General features: G+C 41.7%; 2 protein-coding genes across 8 annotated transcripts in view; one reads left to right on the forward strand and one right to left on the reverse strand.

The window, feature by feature from the left end:
* RPL24 (ribosomal protein L24) overlaps positions 1–15,540 on the forward strand; it is a 488,826-nt gene that overhangs the window by 324,528 nt on the left and 148,758 nt on the right. The window contains exon 1 of one of the 3 annotated variants that reach the window (XM_050778950.1): positions 9,017–9,020. The exons of 1 other annotated variant lie outside the window; for it this stretch is intronic. The gene's annotated coding sequence lies outside the window, so the exon portion shown is untranslated. Of the gene's footprint in view, positions 1–9,016; positions 9,021–13,925; positions 13,930–15,540 lie in introns of those variants that run through there. One more of the 3 variants, XM_050778951.1, reaches the window with a different exon arrangement.
* The window catches only part of NFKBIZ (NFKB inhibitor zeta), a 33,160-nt gene continuing 19,267 nt past the window's right edge, over positions 1,648–15,540 (reverse strand). For 2 of the 5 annotated variants that reach the window (XM_050778939.1, XM_050778938.1), the window contains 10 exons: positions 10,142–10,281; positions 9,602–9,632; positions 9,385–9,488; positions 8,508–9,283; positions 7,703–7,808; positions 7,184–7,330; positions 6,930–6,993; positions 6,471–6,640; positions 5,488–5,598; positions 1,648–5,359 (listed from right to left, as the gene is read on the reverse strand). In XM_050778939.1, coding sequence (XP_050634896.1) covers positions 5,090–5,359; positions 5,488–5,598; positions 6,471–6,640; positions 6,930–6,993; positions 7,184–7,330; positions 7,703–7,808; positions 8,508–9,283; positions 9,385–9,488; positions 9,602–9,632; positions 10,142–10,270 — 1,908 coding nt within the window. In that variant the 5' untranslated portion in view covers positions 10,271–10,281 and the 3' untranslated portion in view covers positions 1,648–5,089. Of the gene's footprint in view, positions 5,360–5,487; positions 5,599–6,470; positions 6,641–6,929; positions 6,994–7,183; positions 7,331–7,702; positions 7,809–8,507; positions 9,284–9,384; positions 9,489–9,601; positions 9,633–10,141; positions 10,282–12,066; positions 12,813–15,540 lie in introns of those variants that run through there. The other 3 variants (XM_050778936.1, XM_050778935.1, XM_050778937.1) reach the window with 3 other exon arrangements.

Here is a 15,540-nt window from a genome sequence, read left to right on the forward strand (position 1 = left end):
GCCCGATTTATTTTCTTTAATGAGTCCAACTATGCCCATGCCCATTTTCATTAACATATCATCCATGTCACTGTGAAATCATGTGGCAGAATTAAATTCAGAACCATGATAGTCAATAATTCATTAGTAATTAATAGTATAACTCTGGCTCAAAACATCACCTCCCCCAACACAATCAGTGACTCTAAGTAGGACTGGCATACATTGGTTCACTCATTTAACCAATATTTTATGAACCATTTCCACGTGCCAGGCACTGTGCTAGGCACTGAAGTTACAGCAATGAGCACAGTCTTGGCTTCTGTGAGGCTTTAAGATATATTCAATCAAGAGCCATTTCCCATATTCCTGTGGCAGATATCACGAATCAATCACAGCAACCTCTCCTGACAAGCACCTACGAGCCCAAGGATCTTTCTCAACTTGATACTCGAGAATATTACCAGAGGTGGAACACAAGATGAATTTTATTGGCCACTCCAGAGTCTAACTAACTACATTAAAATCACCTGCTATTCCCACAGACAACTACGCTTTGGTTCATACTGTTTGTTTCTTTCACCTGCCTCTCCTCCCTTTATATGAACATCCAAATCAACTATTCAGAAGATACAGTTCAAATGCTCTACCTTGAATCCTCCCCAGTCAGAAAGAAATTATTCCTCCTGAATCTCTGTACTTCCTTTTTCAATACTATCTAACATAGTCTGCATAGTAAAATAAATGCCATGTAAGGTATCTCTCACGTAAATATCTTAAGGCTAAGAAATGTCTTGTATGTCTTAGCCTCAAATTATTTACATCTTTGCGCGCGTGCGCGCACACACACACACACACATACTTGCTAGATACTGGTTCAACTATGAGAGAATTTGAGATTAAGAGAATATAGAAGCTCACTTGGGTAAAGCTCACTGGACAGCTATATTCAGTGGGAGTACATCATTTCTGCTGTTCTGGTTAACAGGTTGCATTTGCAAAGCAAATTATTCTAAAGATTTTGTTATATGAAAGAAGAAAAATATTTGATGTGCAGAAATGAAACTAGAGTGGATTCTTGTGAGTCATGGTCTTCTGAAGGTAGTAAAGCCCCAAATATTGTACATAGCATTTGTGTGTATACATATATTTGCATTTTTCCAGGGAAAGGATTCATAGCTTTCACCAGATTCTCAAAACAGGCTGTAAGAACTAGAATATATGTGCAGTAATTGTAATGACATACTGACAGATATTGACGTGTTTGTTCTCACACGTCAAAATGGCTTGCTGGCAAAGGGAAGAACCTTTCCCAGGTTTCCATTTCTCTAAGGATGATCCTGGTCATCTCCAAACTGTTTTTCCTATGATTCCCTGCTCCCACTTAGTTGTTTTTTTTTTTTTTTTTAGCATCTAAACATCTGAATGATTGACAGCATCTATTAAACTTCCATGATAATTTCAAAACCTAACACACTTCTACTAGTAAACTTAGCAAATAGATTTTGATGTTAAATCTTGTATACTTTCAGGAAACATGTTATCCAAAAACCCCAAATTAACACATATTAACTCACTCAAAGGCATTTAAAATCATCAATAGTACTTTTTTCTATCTAGGGAAATATAAATAAGGCACTAGGAAAAGAAAATGCATGTAAGACATAATATTAGTGAATTAGTTTATTTAAAACCATCAGTTTTTCCAACATGAATGGACTGGTTCATATCACACCATATTTAGAGATACAAGGTGATTATAACTAATGTGTCTACAAGACATACTGGGTCAAACAATGTGATCAATCCAAAGGGTATCTTTTAAAAAGAAGTTAAGTACTCAGCTGCAAACATAAGTTAGTCACAAATGAGTTTTTTTTTAAAAAAAAAAGGTTTTTAATGAGTCAAATTTATTACAAAAACTTAGTGTGTGTAATCATAGCCAAATGCATTCCTCAGGCATGCCAGTGGCAAGCAAAAGAATGTTAATAGAATGTTATTAAAAACTAAAACTTTTTCTGAATGATACATGTGAAACATCACGGCACATTATCATCATTTGACAACAGAAAGCAGAACAGGAAGACACGTTTCAATATTGACTTTTTGTTGTTTCTATAAACGTAAAAAAACCAAAAATTTCAACAGAACACGTAAATCAGAAATTCTAGAGAGTAAGCCATAAAGAGGTGTTCTCTTCCATGCAATTGCCAGCCGGGCACGGTGGCTCACCCCTGTAATCCCAGCATTTTGGGAGGGTAAAGCAGGCAGATGGCATGAGCTCAGGAGTTCAAGACCAACCTGGGCAAGGTGGCAAGATCCTGCCTCTACAAAAAATAAAATTAGCCAGGTGTGGTGGCGCACACCTGTAGTCACGGCTACTCAGGAGGCTGAGGTGGGAGGATCACTTGAGTCCAGGCCAAGCCTGAAGTGAGTCAAGATCATGCCACTGCACGCCAGCCTGGGTGCCAGAGCAAGACCCTGTCTCGGGAAGGTAAAAAAGCATGCAATTCCCTACAAATAATGTCTAATTTCAATGCATGAGAAAAAGCATCTTTACAATTCAAATATATCTTTCAGCCAACAGAGGAACAACTCCATAACTCCCCATCTGCTTTATCTACAAAGACTTAGTGATTACACAATAAAAACTCCTTGGAATTGTAAAATAAATTTTAAATAGCAACAATTCACTTGTTCTTTTCTATTTTACTGACTTATACATTTTCAAATATGACCATGTTAATGACCAAGTATGTACAATATTTTAAGGACAAAAATAACAATTATATACAGTTTGCAAAGATCAAATTCTAACCATGGACACCTTTCTTCTAGTCCAATGACTGAAGCCTGTCCAGTGCCAGTAACTCCCAGGGACTGCATAAGGCCAAATGAAGCCTCAATGCTGTATTTACCTTTTTCCTTTCACATGCTTTCATTTTTCTTAAAGAAACATTTACAATGTACCTGCTTTGAAAATATTAACAATGTTTTGTGCCACAGATCAAAGTCCTTGCCTACTCACAAGCTACTGTTAATTGAAGGCAATGTTACCACTCAGATCAAATTCGTATGTCTAGATCCCAGATACCTGGGTATGAAATATGCGAATCTGCCAAGAGAAATTAGATATTTTTCTTTTCTTTTAATATAACCCACTATATAATAGTGAACTAAATATGTTTGTTTCATAGAAACAACTTACATTTGCCAATATGAGGCAAATGGTCTATGTACAGATATATCAGGACTGCCTAACTGACAGTGAGTGTTGCTAGCCAGGCTCCAAGCAAATGGAGCTAATACGGTGGAGCTCTCTGCTGAATGGACTTCCCCTTCAGGATACGTCGGATCTGGAAGAGAAACAAATAAAATCTGTGAGGTTTATTTCTTATGGCCAACGCAATGTTATTTCCTTCTGAGTTTCATTCCTTTCTTATACAATCTACACTACTCCTATTAACTTGTAAGTATATGAAGAAATACACACAATACTTCTCAAGATTTTGAGGTGACTCTTAAAAATACTAAACTTTTAAAGCTTATTTCAGATCTCCTATAATAATCTTTGGGTCCAAGAAAGTAAAACATCTCCATTAAAAATTATCTGAAGTTGAAAATCTCCATAAACTTAAATAACGCCTATATTCTTTTCCTAATTTTTAGTCTTGCTATTTGTGAGAACATTTAATATAAGGCAGTAATTAAGGCAAATTATAACATCTCGCTTATCTTGAAGTCAGCCTCAACTAACAGGAACACAAAACCCACATTTTATGACACACACACACAAGTAAATCCTTAATACCATTCGAGCCAAAACAGCTGCCATGATATCCAAGTATTAAAGCATCTACACATAACTTCATGGATCACAGAGAAGATCCCAGCTCATTCAGAGTGGTTCATTTTATAACCCAGTCTGATACATTTTATTTTCTATCTCTCAGCCTCCAGCAGATACGAAGCAACAATTTAGAAGACAGGAGATTGGGGTAGGCGATACAACTGATAGCTGCTAGAAGGAAACATATGATCACAGTACGACGATAAAAGCCAGGGAAAAGACCCCCTACCTGCCCAACACACACAAAATACCAAAGCAAAAAGGAGATAATCTGAGAATATTTAATGAAGAGCTAAATGGCTTAATACCTCAATAATCCCTGAGAGCATAGTTATATGACTGCATACCACAAACAGTGAAGTAGAAGCAAATACTGGGCTTAGGACTCTGCCTTTTTACAAGTTAATGATGGTCCCTGGAACCTCTCTGAATATCAGTTTTCTCAGTTGAAACTTGAAAGTTGCAAAGTTCTTTTAACTATTAAAATATACATGAAAACTCTTTACAAACTATTGAAAGATTCTTTCTAAATTACACAGAGCTCTCTACATAGGGGCTGCTATAACATTATGGTCATAATGACAGCTCAGAATCAAAGAAAAAGCTAAACGGCATTCCACATATTTTATTTTGTGATTAGTAAAGTATGTAATGACCTACCCACAGCCACAATCCCCCTCATTCCCTCCAGGAAAAGAGTTCTATCAAAAACATTTTAAGTTCTTAAAAGAATAAGTTCTTATTATCTAAAAAGTTTACTCATGAAACTATTCAATCCTCAATGATAACATATAACCATATTTGATGAATAAAGCATTAATTCTGTTTAAAGTGTAAAGTATTTCTAGGCTTGAAATTACATAATTTTTGCATTTTTGGTTCAGTATCACTTCGTAGACAGAAATAATTCTAACTATTGATGTTCACTGAGCTCTTCTTACTCTGTACCTGGGACTACTGTCAGCACTCCACATATAACAACTCATTTAATATCCACAATATTTGAAGGCTCATACCTTAAAAGACTAAGATTCTCTTTCCTTGGTATCTGCAGGAACCTTGGTACCTTCTCTTTCCGCACCTTAAACCATTCTGACTTACTCTAACCCTAAGTCTGCGTCACAGAATACTACCTGACCTCTAACCATTTTGAGTCTATGGATAAACCCTCAGATTTCTTAATTGCTCTGTTTCCAAAGCAAGAGGAACACCAAAATGCTATGATGGCTACCGTGAGACACAGACACTGATAGAGCCCACCTAAAGAGCAACAGCTGGCCTCTGCCCTGCACAGCCTAATCTCCCTTTATGTTTCAGACTGGAGTGCCAAAAAGTACTTCCTCTCCCTCCTGTGCCTCTCACCTGTTCTCCCACAGGGCCATCGGGAACCAAATGCACTGGCTGTTCGTTCTCCAAGTTCCGAGTACTTGGGTCGGCTCCCTTCCTCATCAACAGGCGGACGGCATCTAATTGTGTCAGCCGGTACTGCAGGCTGGCAGCAACATGGAGGGCAGTGTTGCCATTGTAAGCCTGAATATAAAACGAAATACCAGACATCAGGAAGGGGGAAATTTCATGAAAGGAGCTCAAAAACTTTGAGAAGGTATACAGAAGGCCATTCCCACTCTGGTGTGGTTATTAAAGCTTTCTAAAAGTACCTTTGCATTCACAAAAGACAGGCAACTGGGCAGCTCCAAAAAGAGGCGAATGAGTTCCAGATTTGCTTCTTCAGCTGCCAAATGCAGGGCTGTGCGGCCACTTTTGCGATCCTTGTCAAAGGCAAGAGGGAGACAAAAAAAAAAAAAAAGAAAATCCAGATACCATGCCTTGGAATACACTTTTCACCCAGTCTCTTGAATGTCTGATTCGGCTTCAGAGACTCACTTTGAACGCTCCCTTCTCCACAATGCCTTGCTTAATCCCAAGCTAAAGGGAATCTTTTATTTCCCTTAAATTTCCTATTAATTTGCCTGTATGCCTCTTATCACAATGTATCTTTTTATACAGAGTGGCCATAAAATGTAGAAAAATAAATGATATTTTTAAATCCTATGTCGTAACATATCAGTAAACCATGTATTATGTATTCACCTGCATTTCCGGACTTGGTAGCCTCCCTGCAGAGTCATATTTAGCTGTATCTCTCACCTCTTTGACTAGACAGTAAACCTCAAGGGTCCAAACGGTTTATGACTTAGGCAATTTTCCCCACATATTCAGTGAATAAAACCAAATTTTAAAAGAATATTTTCCAGCGTAAAAACAGAAGATGAATTCCACATCCCACAACAATGAAGAAACCCTTACAAAAAGCACTACCTTTATTCTCAGTGTAGGAAAACGGAAGCCAAAATGACAATATCAATTTTAGGCATTTTCTTTTCCTTTCAAAGACTAATTTATTTTACACCTAAATGACCTTTTGGATAATAATCCACAGATTCAAAGCAAATCAAAAAAACACATGAAACGATCTGTTAAAATCTGGGCTTCTTAACCACCCCATACATTGCTACTCACACCATTAATTTCAAAAAAAAAAAAAGGAAGTCTGAATCTGTACTTGGAAGCAAGGTCTTTTGCTCTTCTGCTATAACCAGCTTCTCCCCTACCCCATCTTAAACCTTTTCTTTGAATTTACCTTCGCTTCCACCGCTGCTCCCATTTGAATTAGGCACTTAATGGTATCAACCAGACTCTTATTCTTCAGTAAAAGCTCCTGAACTTCAGGTGAATGAGGCTGTTGATTTCTCTGGAGTTCATGGACCACAGCATTGTGGGCTATGACTGCACAATGAAGGGGAGTCAGGCCTAGAAGAAAAGTATAATCAAGCAGTGGTCGAGCATCCCATCAGGTCTTTTGGTCCTTCTTTAACGACAAAAGTTGAGGATGGCCTCTAACTTAACCTACAAATGGGCTTCACAAGAACTAGTAAAGCAATCTGAATATAGTCCCTTTGTTGGGTCTCAGTGCTAATTTTATCTACAGAATATTTTAGCTTTAATTACCTTCCTTCTTAGCATGATACTTAGTACCCTTAGACCTTATGGGTCCCCCTCTCTAAGTGGCTCTCAATCTAATAAAGTTTCAGTTGCTTACCATCATAGTTAGTTGCCTCAAGATCCACAAACTGATTACTTCCCACTGCTCCCTTCTGAATCGCCTGCAGATTTTAAAAACAGACATCTGTTAGCAACACAAGCTGCACATATACCTAACTATTAAAATCCCCAAGAAATGAGTAAGTTAACTCAAAATAGATTATTGCAATAGGCAACCTATATCCAACTTCTAATATCCAACTGTATCTCTCTGGCCTTGCAATGATGGAAGCCTGGTCTGCTGCCTCTTACCTGAAGCACCTGGCAGTGGCCCTTCTCAGCACAGACATGCAGAGGTGTTCTTCCCCAGCAGTCTGTGGTGTTCACCTGCGCCCCGAGGTTCACCAGATCCTGCACAATGAGATGCTGATTGGCAGCCACTGCCACCTGAAAGGCACTCTGTGGATATCCAGAGGAAAAAAGGTATTTTAAACATACAATGTTATCATAACAAGGAATATGAAACTAAACTATGACTGAGGGAAAAACCCACATAGAGAAAATAAATCCTTTGAATAAGCAATCAAATACTGTAAGACAAGGAAACTAAAGTAAGCCGAGGGTGTGGCTTTATTACACTCAGTGTTTGGTCAAATAGCTACAAAGTTAATAACTTCAAGGTTGATGATAGCAAAAAGTCAACATCTCAAAGTTAATATTAACTAAACTCTCTTGATGTTGAGCTCTAAGATGATCTACACATAAGGCTGGTCATCATTCACTTCACCATGACCCCCTCTTTGCCATTTCAGACTCTGTCAAGGTCCTCACCTGTCCATTGTGCTCCTTAATATCCAGCATGTGAAGTGCATTCATCTTTCTTGCTAGAACATAGGAAAGTGCTCTTCTCCCTTGGGCAACAGCAATATGAAGGAACCTGGGGAACATAGAAAGGAAAAGGGGTGAATTATTTCTGATTTCACTAAGTTGTTCTTTTGAAAAAAAAAATCTTCCTTTAGCCCCCTTTTTATATATTGGTACACTCAAATGAAACATTACAAAGCATAATTTGTCTTTTCTGCTACATTGATGATACACCCCAGTTGGAACAGGATGGGTTAGGCTATCAGAAATAAGAAAAAGAAGAATGTCAAGCACCATGCTGATCACCTTACATTTATTATTTTTAATACTCATAAAATCCCTATACAAGAGGTATTATCATTTTACATCTCCAGGAACTGAGACATAAAGAGGTTAAATAACTTGCCCAAGGCCACAAAGGCATCAGGACAGATTAAGATCAATCTGCAAACCAACTCACAGTTTATCCCTAATCATGATCTAATTGTTTCTGTTCTACAGTCTACGCTGGTCTTCCAAACCCAATTATTCAAGATGACACAGATATTTTTATGATTTAGAACAGGTTATTTGTTCAGCCAAAAAATTTCTTTGAAGGAAAACCCTTTCTTGACATATTAGCTATCACTGCGTGGCGGTTTCTATCTATACTAGTCATCTTGGTTAGCCAACCACTAAGGTATACCTTGGTATACCCTAGAAAAATTCTATGCTTACTAGTCCAACAAGTGTGGCTTACCTAATTAAGAACACGAGATAAAAGGATACTCACGTGTCACCATCTGCATCCTTTGAAAGAAACTGGTCTTGGGAAACATTTGCCAATTTGCTTTCTTCCTGCTCCACTTGCCACTGAAAAAATGATTTCCCTAACTGTGTGGTACTCATTGGATTTCCAGGGATGTTTGGGAATGGCAGGGAAGCGTGTGAAGCGTCAGGGGCCATCTCGGGCCCCGCCATGGCCTCGCAGAGGCTGTCGGGCGTCATGCTGAAGCTGTGCAAGTGAGCATCATTCTGCTGCTGAACGCTGGAGGAAGTCGGAACGGGATTAGCAATATTCTCAGATTCCCTTTCATTATTAAGAAAGGAAACTAAGCTTTCGTTCGGGCAAAACGGTGATTCTTGACCATCAAAGAGGTTTGGTTCGTAAGTGGGTGACTGGGGAGGTCTGGAGAAAGGACTGTATTCCAGAGTTGGCTTGTGGGTATAGTGCGGCTGCTGCTCTACATGCTGGTTCTGTGGAGAATACTGGTACAGGGAAGCCTGGTCTATCACTTGTGGGGGGCTGTTGACTTGGAATGGCTGGTATTTCTGAGGTGGAGAAAAGACCTGTCCTCCATGGAAGTCTTGACACTGCTCTGCAGGGGAGCTCTGAGGGACCACCACGGGGTTCAACCAGCTAACTTGAACTGTGTTCAGGGAAACGGGGCTGCATTCATTCTTAATGTTGATGATGTTCTGAAGCAGATCAGCACTGCTGTCCTGTTTGGGTTCATTGTGATGAACATCTTCCATGCTCTCCCCGGGCGTTGGTGTTTGAGGTGGTGTCTGGAAAGAAGTAAAATGCAACTTGCACACTCACTTCCTTCTAAAATTATCCCAGGAATAATTTCCAAAGGATAGTCAGAGGAAAATGGTAAGATACTTACCAAAAATTGGGAATGCAACAGAGCTGGCCTTTTGCAAGCTGGTCCATCAGAGAACAAATCGGGCCCTTTCCTTTTCCCACCATATGATACTGTGTTCTTCCATTCTGTACCCAAAGGAATACAGCCTCTGTGATCATCTTATACATGTTACCCGTAATTACACTCTATGATTTGACTCTAAAGCCCCGAAAAAATTATGAATACAAGTAACTCTTACCTCTGAACTGTTCTATGTTCACACCTTGTGTCTACAAAAGAAAAAAGTTTCCAATTTAGTGTATACAAAATGACTTCCTCTTAATATACATCAATAAGTAAGCTTATCTCTAACACCCCTTATATCTTACCATAAATCTCTGATACGGTTTTTCTATCAATATTTATTTTCTATGTCAATTTTTATTCTATCTTGCAACTTCCTCATTTTCACTTTCACCTTAGCTCAACGGAGGTCAAGATGAAATTAATAAGAGCATGTGATTTTTCCCTTCTAGTTAAAAAGTTCCATTTCGGTTGAGTCCCTGAACTTGCCTTCATTTATTTATTTATTTAAGTTTCTCTTGCCCACCTACCAGGTGTCTGGCACTGGGCTCAGGAGGATACAACAGACCAAATATGGTCTCTGTCCTATGGACTCTGTCATCTATGAAAAATTTCAAGTAACTTACTTGATGACTGGACCTAGGCCATCATAACAACCTTGATAGACTAACCCCTCCCCACCACTCTACACTCAAAACAGAAAAATAGATGTCACCTTAAAATCATCCACAGCTTGGCCAGAGCCCTTCTGTTTATGACTTCGGATGTGCAACAGGAGTTCCTTCACCGAGTTCTTCACCCGAACACCTTGAAAAGGGCCTCTCTGCTGCCTGCCAACCCCCATATGGGGCTCAACTGTTCAAAAGAAAACAAAACATATTCCTGGTTAAATATCTTCACAGACATAAACGTTACTAATCCCAAAAGTATAGCTGTTGCCTAATGTATAAAGTCCCCAAGCAGCAGATTGCAAAACATTTCCAACTTGCTCTGGTCAATCATTGTGAGTCCCGAGCTCTGCTCAAGGCTCCTAAGTTGCCTGATACCTTTCTCTACTGGGTACCCTAAGAAATTAAAGCTCATAAAAACGTGGTCAAGGATCCTCAGAACCAAGAAGCAAACCCAAATGAAGCCTCTCTATCTTTCAGCTCTAACCACCCATGACAATGGATCACCGATTTTGCCATCCTGACTCTCATAGATCTATAATTATTCTTGACTTTGGAAAAACCTTGGGGAGCAAGTGATAAATGATGCACTTTTAGCTTTTTAAACCATTGGTTTTATGATCACATAGAAATTTTAAAGTCTATCAATTCCGCTTCCCCAAGAAGGCACAAAACAACTTCAAAGATCTCAATGTACCAAAACCTGACAATTAACAATGTCTTAGATTCATGTCTTATTATTTCCTTCAATTCAACCGTGCCAAAAAAAAAAAGCTGCTTAAATTAACTGAGCTTAAACACATTTCTACATATGCAAACAGGATTTCCCCTCACTGACTGTTTTTGGACTTACTTACACAGGTCTTCTAAGTAAAAAGGAAATATGCTTGTTTCACTTTTAAATTCTGAAATACACTTTAGCATTTAGTATAGAAGTACAGTACACCTCTTCTGATCACTATTATGTCACAACCTCTTAGTATGTGTGTTCAACATAAATTCACAAAAAGTCAGGAAATGAATAATTCAGCCACTCCATCAAGTGTAGAAAAAATAAGGTGGGGCAAGAAACAACGCATAATTTGAACATAGGTATCTATCATAAATATGTGAGATAAATAGTTCAATGATAGGGTAAGTGAAACATGAGTTGGCTTTAAGTTTAGGGATTTCAAAAGATACCAGAATTGCCAGAATCTAACACAGCATTTTTCTGGAATGACAGCAGTTAATAATCCAACGTCACAGAGATTAAAAAAAAAATGCAGTTTCAGAAATCCCCTGTGGCCGTGTGGTAAACCAAGCGACTAGCAAAACAGTTTCAGCCAGATGAAGGCCAAATGGGGAAGAAAAGGTCCTAAACACATTCTTTCTGGATCTGCTACACAGTGGTTTAAATCACTTTTCACATGATTTTAAATGACTTAAAATGAAAATGAGAAATCACTTTTTAAAATAAATGACAACCAAAACAGGAGTGGCTAAGAGCGGGAAACACCGGAAAGAGATGTTCTTTAAAACCATGCTGATTAGACTCTCAACGGTTCAATTATCGAGGCGTTTTTCTAGCCTACCCACAGGGGCATCCTGTTTTCCCCCAAATTATGCAACTTGGTTCGCTAAGAAAGGAAACCAATTCGCAGCCAACGAAAGATAACATAACGTCTTTCTCTGCTAGAGATGGCTTATCCGTTTTTTTTTTTTTAAGGCATACAGAACAAAAATAAGACCTCAGAAATTCTGGGCAGACTTCCGAAACTCGCCAAACTAAAGGCATAACTTGAGTTGGTTTTCAGCCCTGCTTCACCTTAATAACAGCAGTTTTCTTTTCTTTGACGGTCAAGTATTTTTACTTAAAACTTCCATAAATACTGACGAAGAAATAAGTCATGACCTTTAACGCAATCCCCAAACCCTTATCCTCTGCTACAGCTTTTCACTAAAATAGTCACAAGAAGAAAATTACACCTACATCAGACCCCAAATCTCATCACAGTATATTAATTATAACTCAACAAAGCTGCTTCTTAGAGAGTGAGCGATCTCCTGGTCACTCGCCCGGCAGTCAGAGCTCGGCTGAGCGGTTTCCGAAGCCCCGAGGCCCGCAAGAGGGCGCCGGTACAGCCGGCCGCCGAAGGGCGTGTAGATCTGGCAGGCGTCCGGCCCGGGCAAGGCGGGGAGGGGTAACTGATGGCTAAGGTGCGTACGTTCTAGCTCTAAGGAGGGCGCAGGGGCCACCCTCCATCTGGGGAGTCTTCCAACCTCCCAGGGCGTGCGCGCCCCGAGAACGCAGCGGTGCGGGGCCGGCTGGTACCTGGCTGGCGCTCGGCGCGGGCGCCGCCTCTCGGCCGGGACTCCACGGCGCCGCAGGAGGATACAGACGAGGCGGAGGAGAAGTCCGAGGAGTCGGAGCCGGGAGAGCCGGGCGCCGAGGGGCCCGAGGCCGAGCAGCTAGCGTCGCAGGCGCCCGGGGCGGCGGCGGGCGGCGACGCGCCGTAGAAGTAGCCCAGGTTGAGTGGGCTGGTCATGAGGCCGCAGCCGCCCGCCGCGTCCCGCAGCCCCTCTCCGCCGCGGCTGTCGTCCAGCAGCTTGTCCACAATCATGCTCCCAGGCTGGGCGCTCGGGGACCCCGACACCTGCGCCACCGGCTCGCTGCGCGCGGTTGCCTCCCGGGCGAGCTCGGAGAACTGTCGGCGGGCGGATAGCGCGGGCGGGTACGGGCGCGGCGCGGGGCTGCCAGGGTATTTAACCGGCCCTCGAGCTCGCCGACCTCCCCGGCGCCCGGCCCGGCCATTGGCGGTGCCCGGGCCGCCTCCCAGCCCCTCCTCCGGATGCGGCCGATTTCCAGTAAAATGTACAGGATGAGGCAATGCGCCCTCCGCCCTCCGCCCTCGCCCCGCCCGCCCGGCTCCGCCCAGATCGACCGGTTGTTTTCCTGCCCTTCACCTGGAAACCCCGACAAGGCGCGGCCTCCCGCCTCCTGCCTCTCGCCTCCCGCATTCCACCTCCCGACTGCGGGACCCCGACCCTCGCCCGGGCCAGTCCTGCCCTCTAGGCCCCCGCCGGGCCTGGGTGCCCGGGGAGAGGGCGCGCGGCGCAGGGCTGGGCCTGCAGAGGGAGGCGGGAGTCAGCGGTGGGAACCGGTCGGCCTGGTTCTTGGGGCCTGGCAAGTCCGGAAGGAGCGCGCCCCTCACCCCTCTGCCTGCCCTGGCGCGGTGAGCTGTTAGCCCAGTTAACGCATCTCTGGAAGGTTCTTAAGGGCCTGTCTCCTTGGGCGCCCCAGCGTAGCCTCCCTTCTCAAACAGCGTTTGTCGACGTTTTTAGGCAACATCCCGAATTGAAAGAGATGTTGGAGCATTTTTATGTTCTCAAATTATCTTCTGGGACGCAAATAATTTTTTAGGTGCAGCCATGAATAAAAAGTAATGCCACATTTCTGTATCCTTCAATACTAGAACAAAGCCATCTTAGCAAAATAATTAATACATAAACATATAGGTGTCTAGATGTAATTTTTTAAATTCTGCATAGCTTTACATTGCATCTGATAAACTAACACAGTAATTTGGACTTTTCCTGTCTTGAATACTTTTTTCCAATGGATTTATACAACTATTTGTTCAAGTCCAACTAGCAAAAAATGCAGGAATGATAAGGTTAAGTACACACATGCTATGTTAAAAGAAACCGATTATGATTAAATAACACGAGGGATACAAAGTTCAGTGAGCCACCTAAAAAGAGAAACAACAGGTCTGGTAGAGGAAAAAGGAGGTCAGAAGGAAAATCTTTGCAGGGGTGGTGGCATTTAAGATAGGTCCTAAAGGATGGGGGGGGCATGGGGCCCACAGCATTTACAGAAAGAACAAGAGCAAAGAATTAAGGAGAGGGTTCATATTACAGTGTACAGTCCCCTTTTACGATTGTCAGAAGACGATGACATTAAACATAAAAGGTAACTTGGTGCCTTTGGGTGGAGCACCTCCAGCAGCTGAGACACTGGAATTTTATTTAATAAACATTGAGAAAACATGAATTTTAGGTAAGCAAAATTAATCTGCAAGCAGTTGAGAGAAGATGAGGAATCCAGAGGCCATTAGGATCCACTGCAGTAGCCCAGGAGAGAAATGACTGGGCACTGGGGCAGATACAGTGGGAAAGGAGAAAGTAAATGGAAAGAAAGCAGAGCTGGGCAGCATTGCTAGGGCAGAACCCACAGGTCTGGCTCTTTTGGAGGTGGGGAGCAATGAAAGGGTCCCCAGTCAGGCCATGGCTTGGAGCCATGACCAGGTGAACAGGGCCACCAGCTCCAGATCACAAGGAAAACACCAGAGCAGAATGTTAGGGTTTTAGGAGGGAGGGAGGGACACCATGAGTTTGGATTGTTACTCAGTATTAGTAGGTGGTATAAGACCCTGGTGGGGACAGGTCCAAAGTAAATACAGCCATGCCCCACAAAATGATGTTTAAGTCAACAATGAACTCCATGTACAATGGCGGTCCTGTAAGATTTTAATACCATATTTTTTACTGTTTCTATGTTTAGATATGTTTAGATAGACAAATACCTCTGTGTTACAGTTGCCTACAGTGTTCAGTACAGTAACATGCTGTGCACGTTTATAGACCAGGAGCAACAGACTACACCATAGAGCCTAGGTGACTAGTAGGCTAGACTATCTAGGTTTGTGCAAGTACATTCCATAATGTTCAAACAACGACAAAATCACTTAACGACACATTTCTCAGACTGTATCTCCATCGTTAAGCAATGCAAGACTGTATTTCCTTGTTTCTCACGAGTGTATTTCCCTAAAACTTCTTGCTGTCTCTCCCTCTAACTTTTTGATAACTTTAAAAAATAAATAAATAAAAAACAAAACAAATCCCTTGGTGTATCTGTGGAAAATACAAGACTTCAGTAATTGCAATTCCTTGGAAACCAAAATCATTTAAAAGATGCTCCAAATAAGATGTTGAGTGTGATGGCTAATTTGATGTGTCAATTTGACTGGATTAAGGCATGCCCAGGCAGCTGGTAAAACATCATTTTGGGGTATGTCTGTGAGAGTGTTTCTGGAAGATATTTGCATTTGAATCAGTAGACAGAGTGAAGAAGATCCCCCCTCGCCAATGTGGGCAGGCATCCTGCAATCCACTGAGGGCCAGAATAGAACAAAAAGACTGAAGCTATCTTCTTGAGCTGGGACATCCATCTTTTCCTACCCTTAGACATCAGCACTCCTGGTTCTTGGGCCTTCAGACTCTGACTAGGACTTACAGCACCAGCTCGCCTTGTTCTCAGGCCTTCAGGCTTGACCTAGAACTGCATCACCAGCTCTTCTGGTTCTTCAGCTTACGGATGGCAGATGGTGGGACTTCTTGGCCTCCATAATTGTGTGAGCCAATCCTTCAAAATAAATCCCTTTCTATGTATTTATATGTA

This window comes from Macaca thibetana, chromosome 2, assembly GCF_024542745.1.
Source record: "Macaca thibetana thibetana isolate TM-01 chromosome 2, ASM2454274v1, whole genome shotgun sequence".
In the NCBI taxonomy this organism is placed as follows: domain Eukaryota; kingdom Metazoa; phylum Chordata; class Mammalia; order Primates; family Cercopithecidae; genus Macaca; species Macaca thibetana.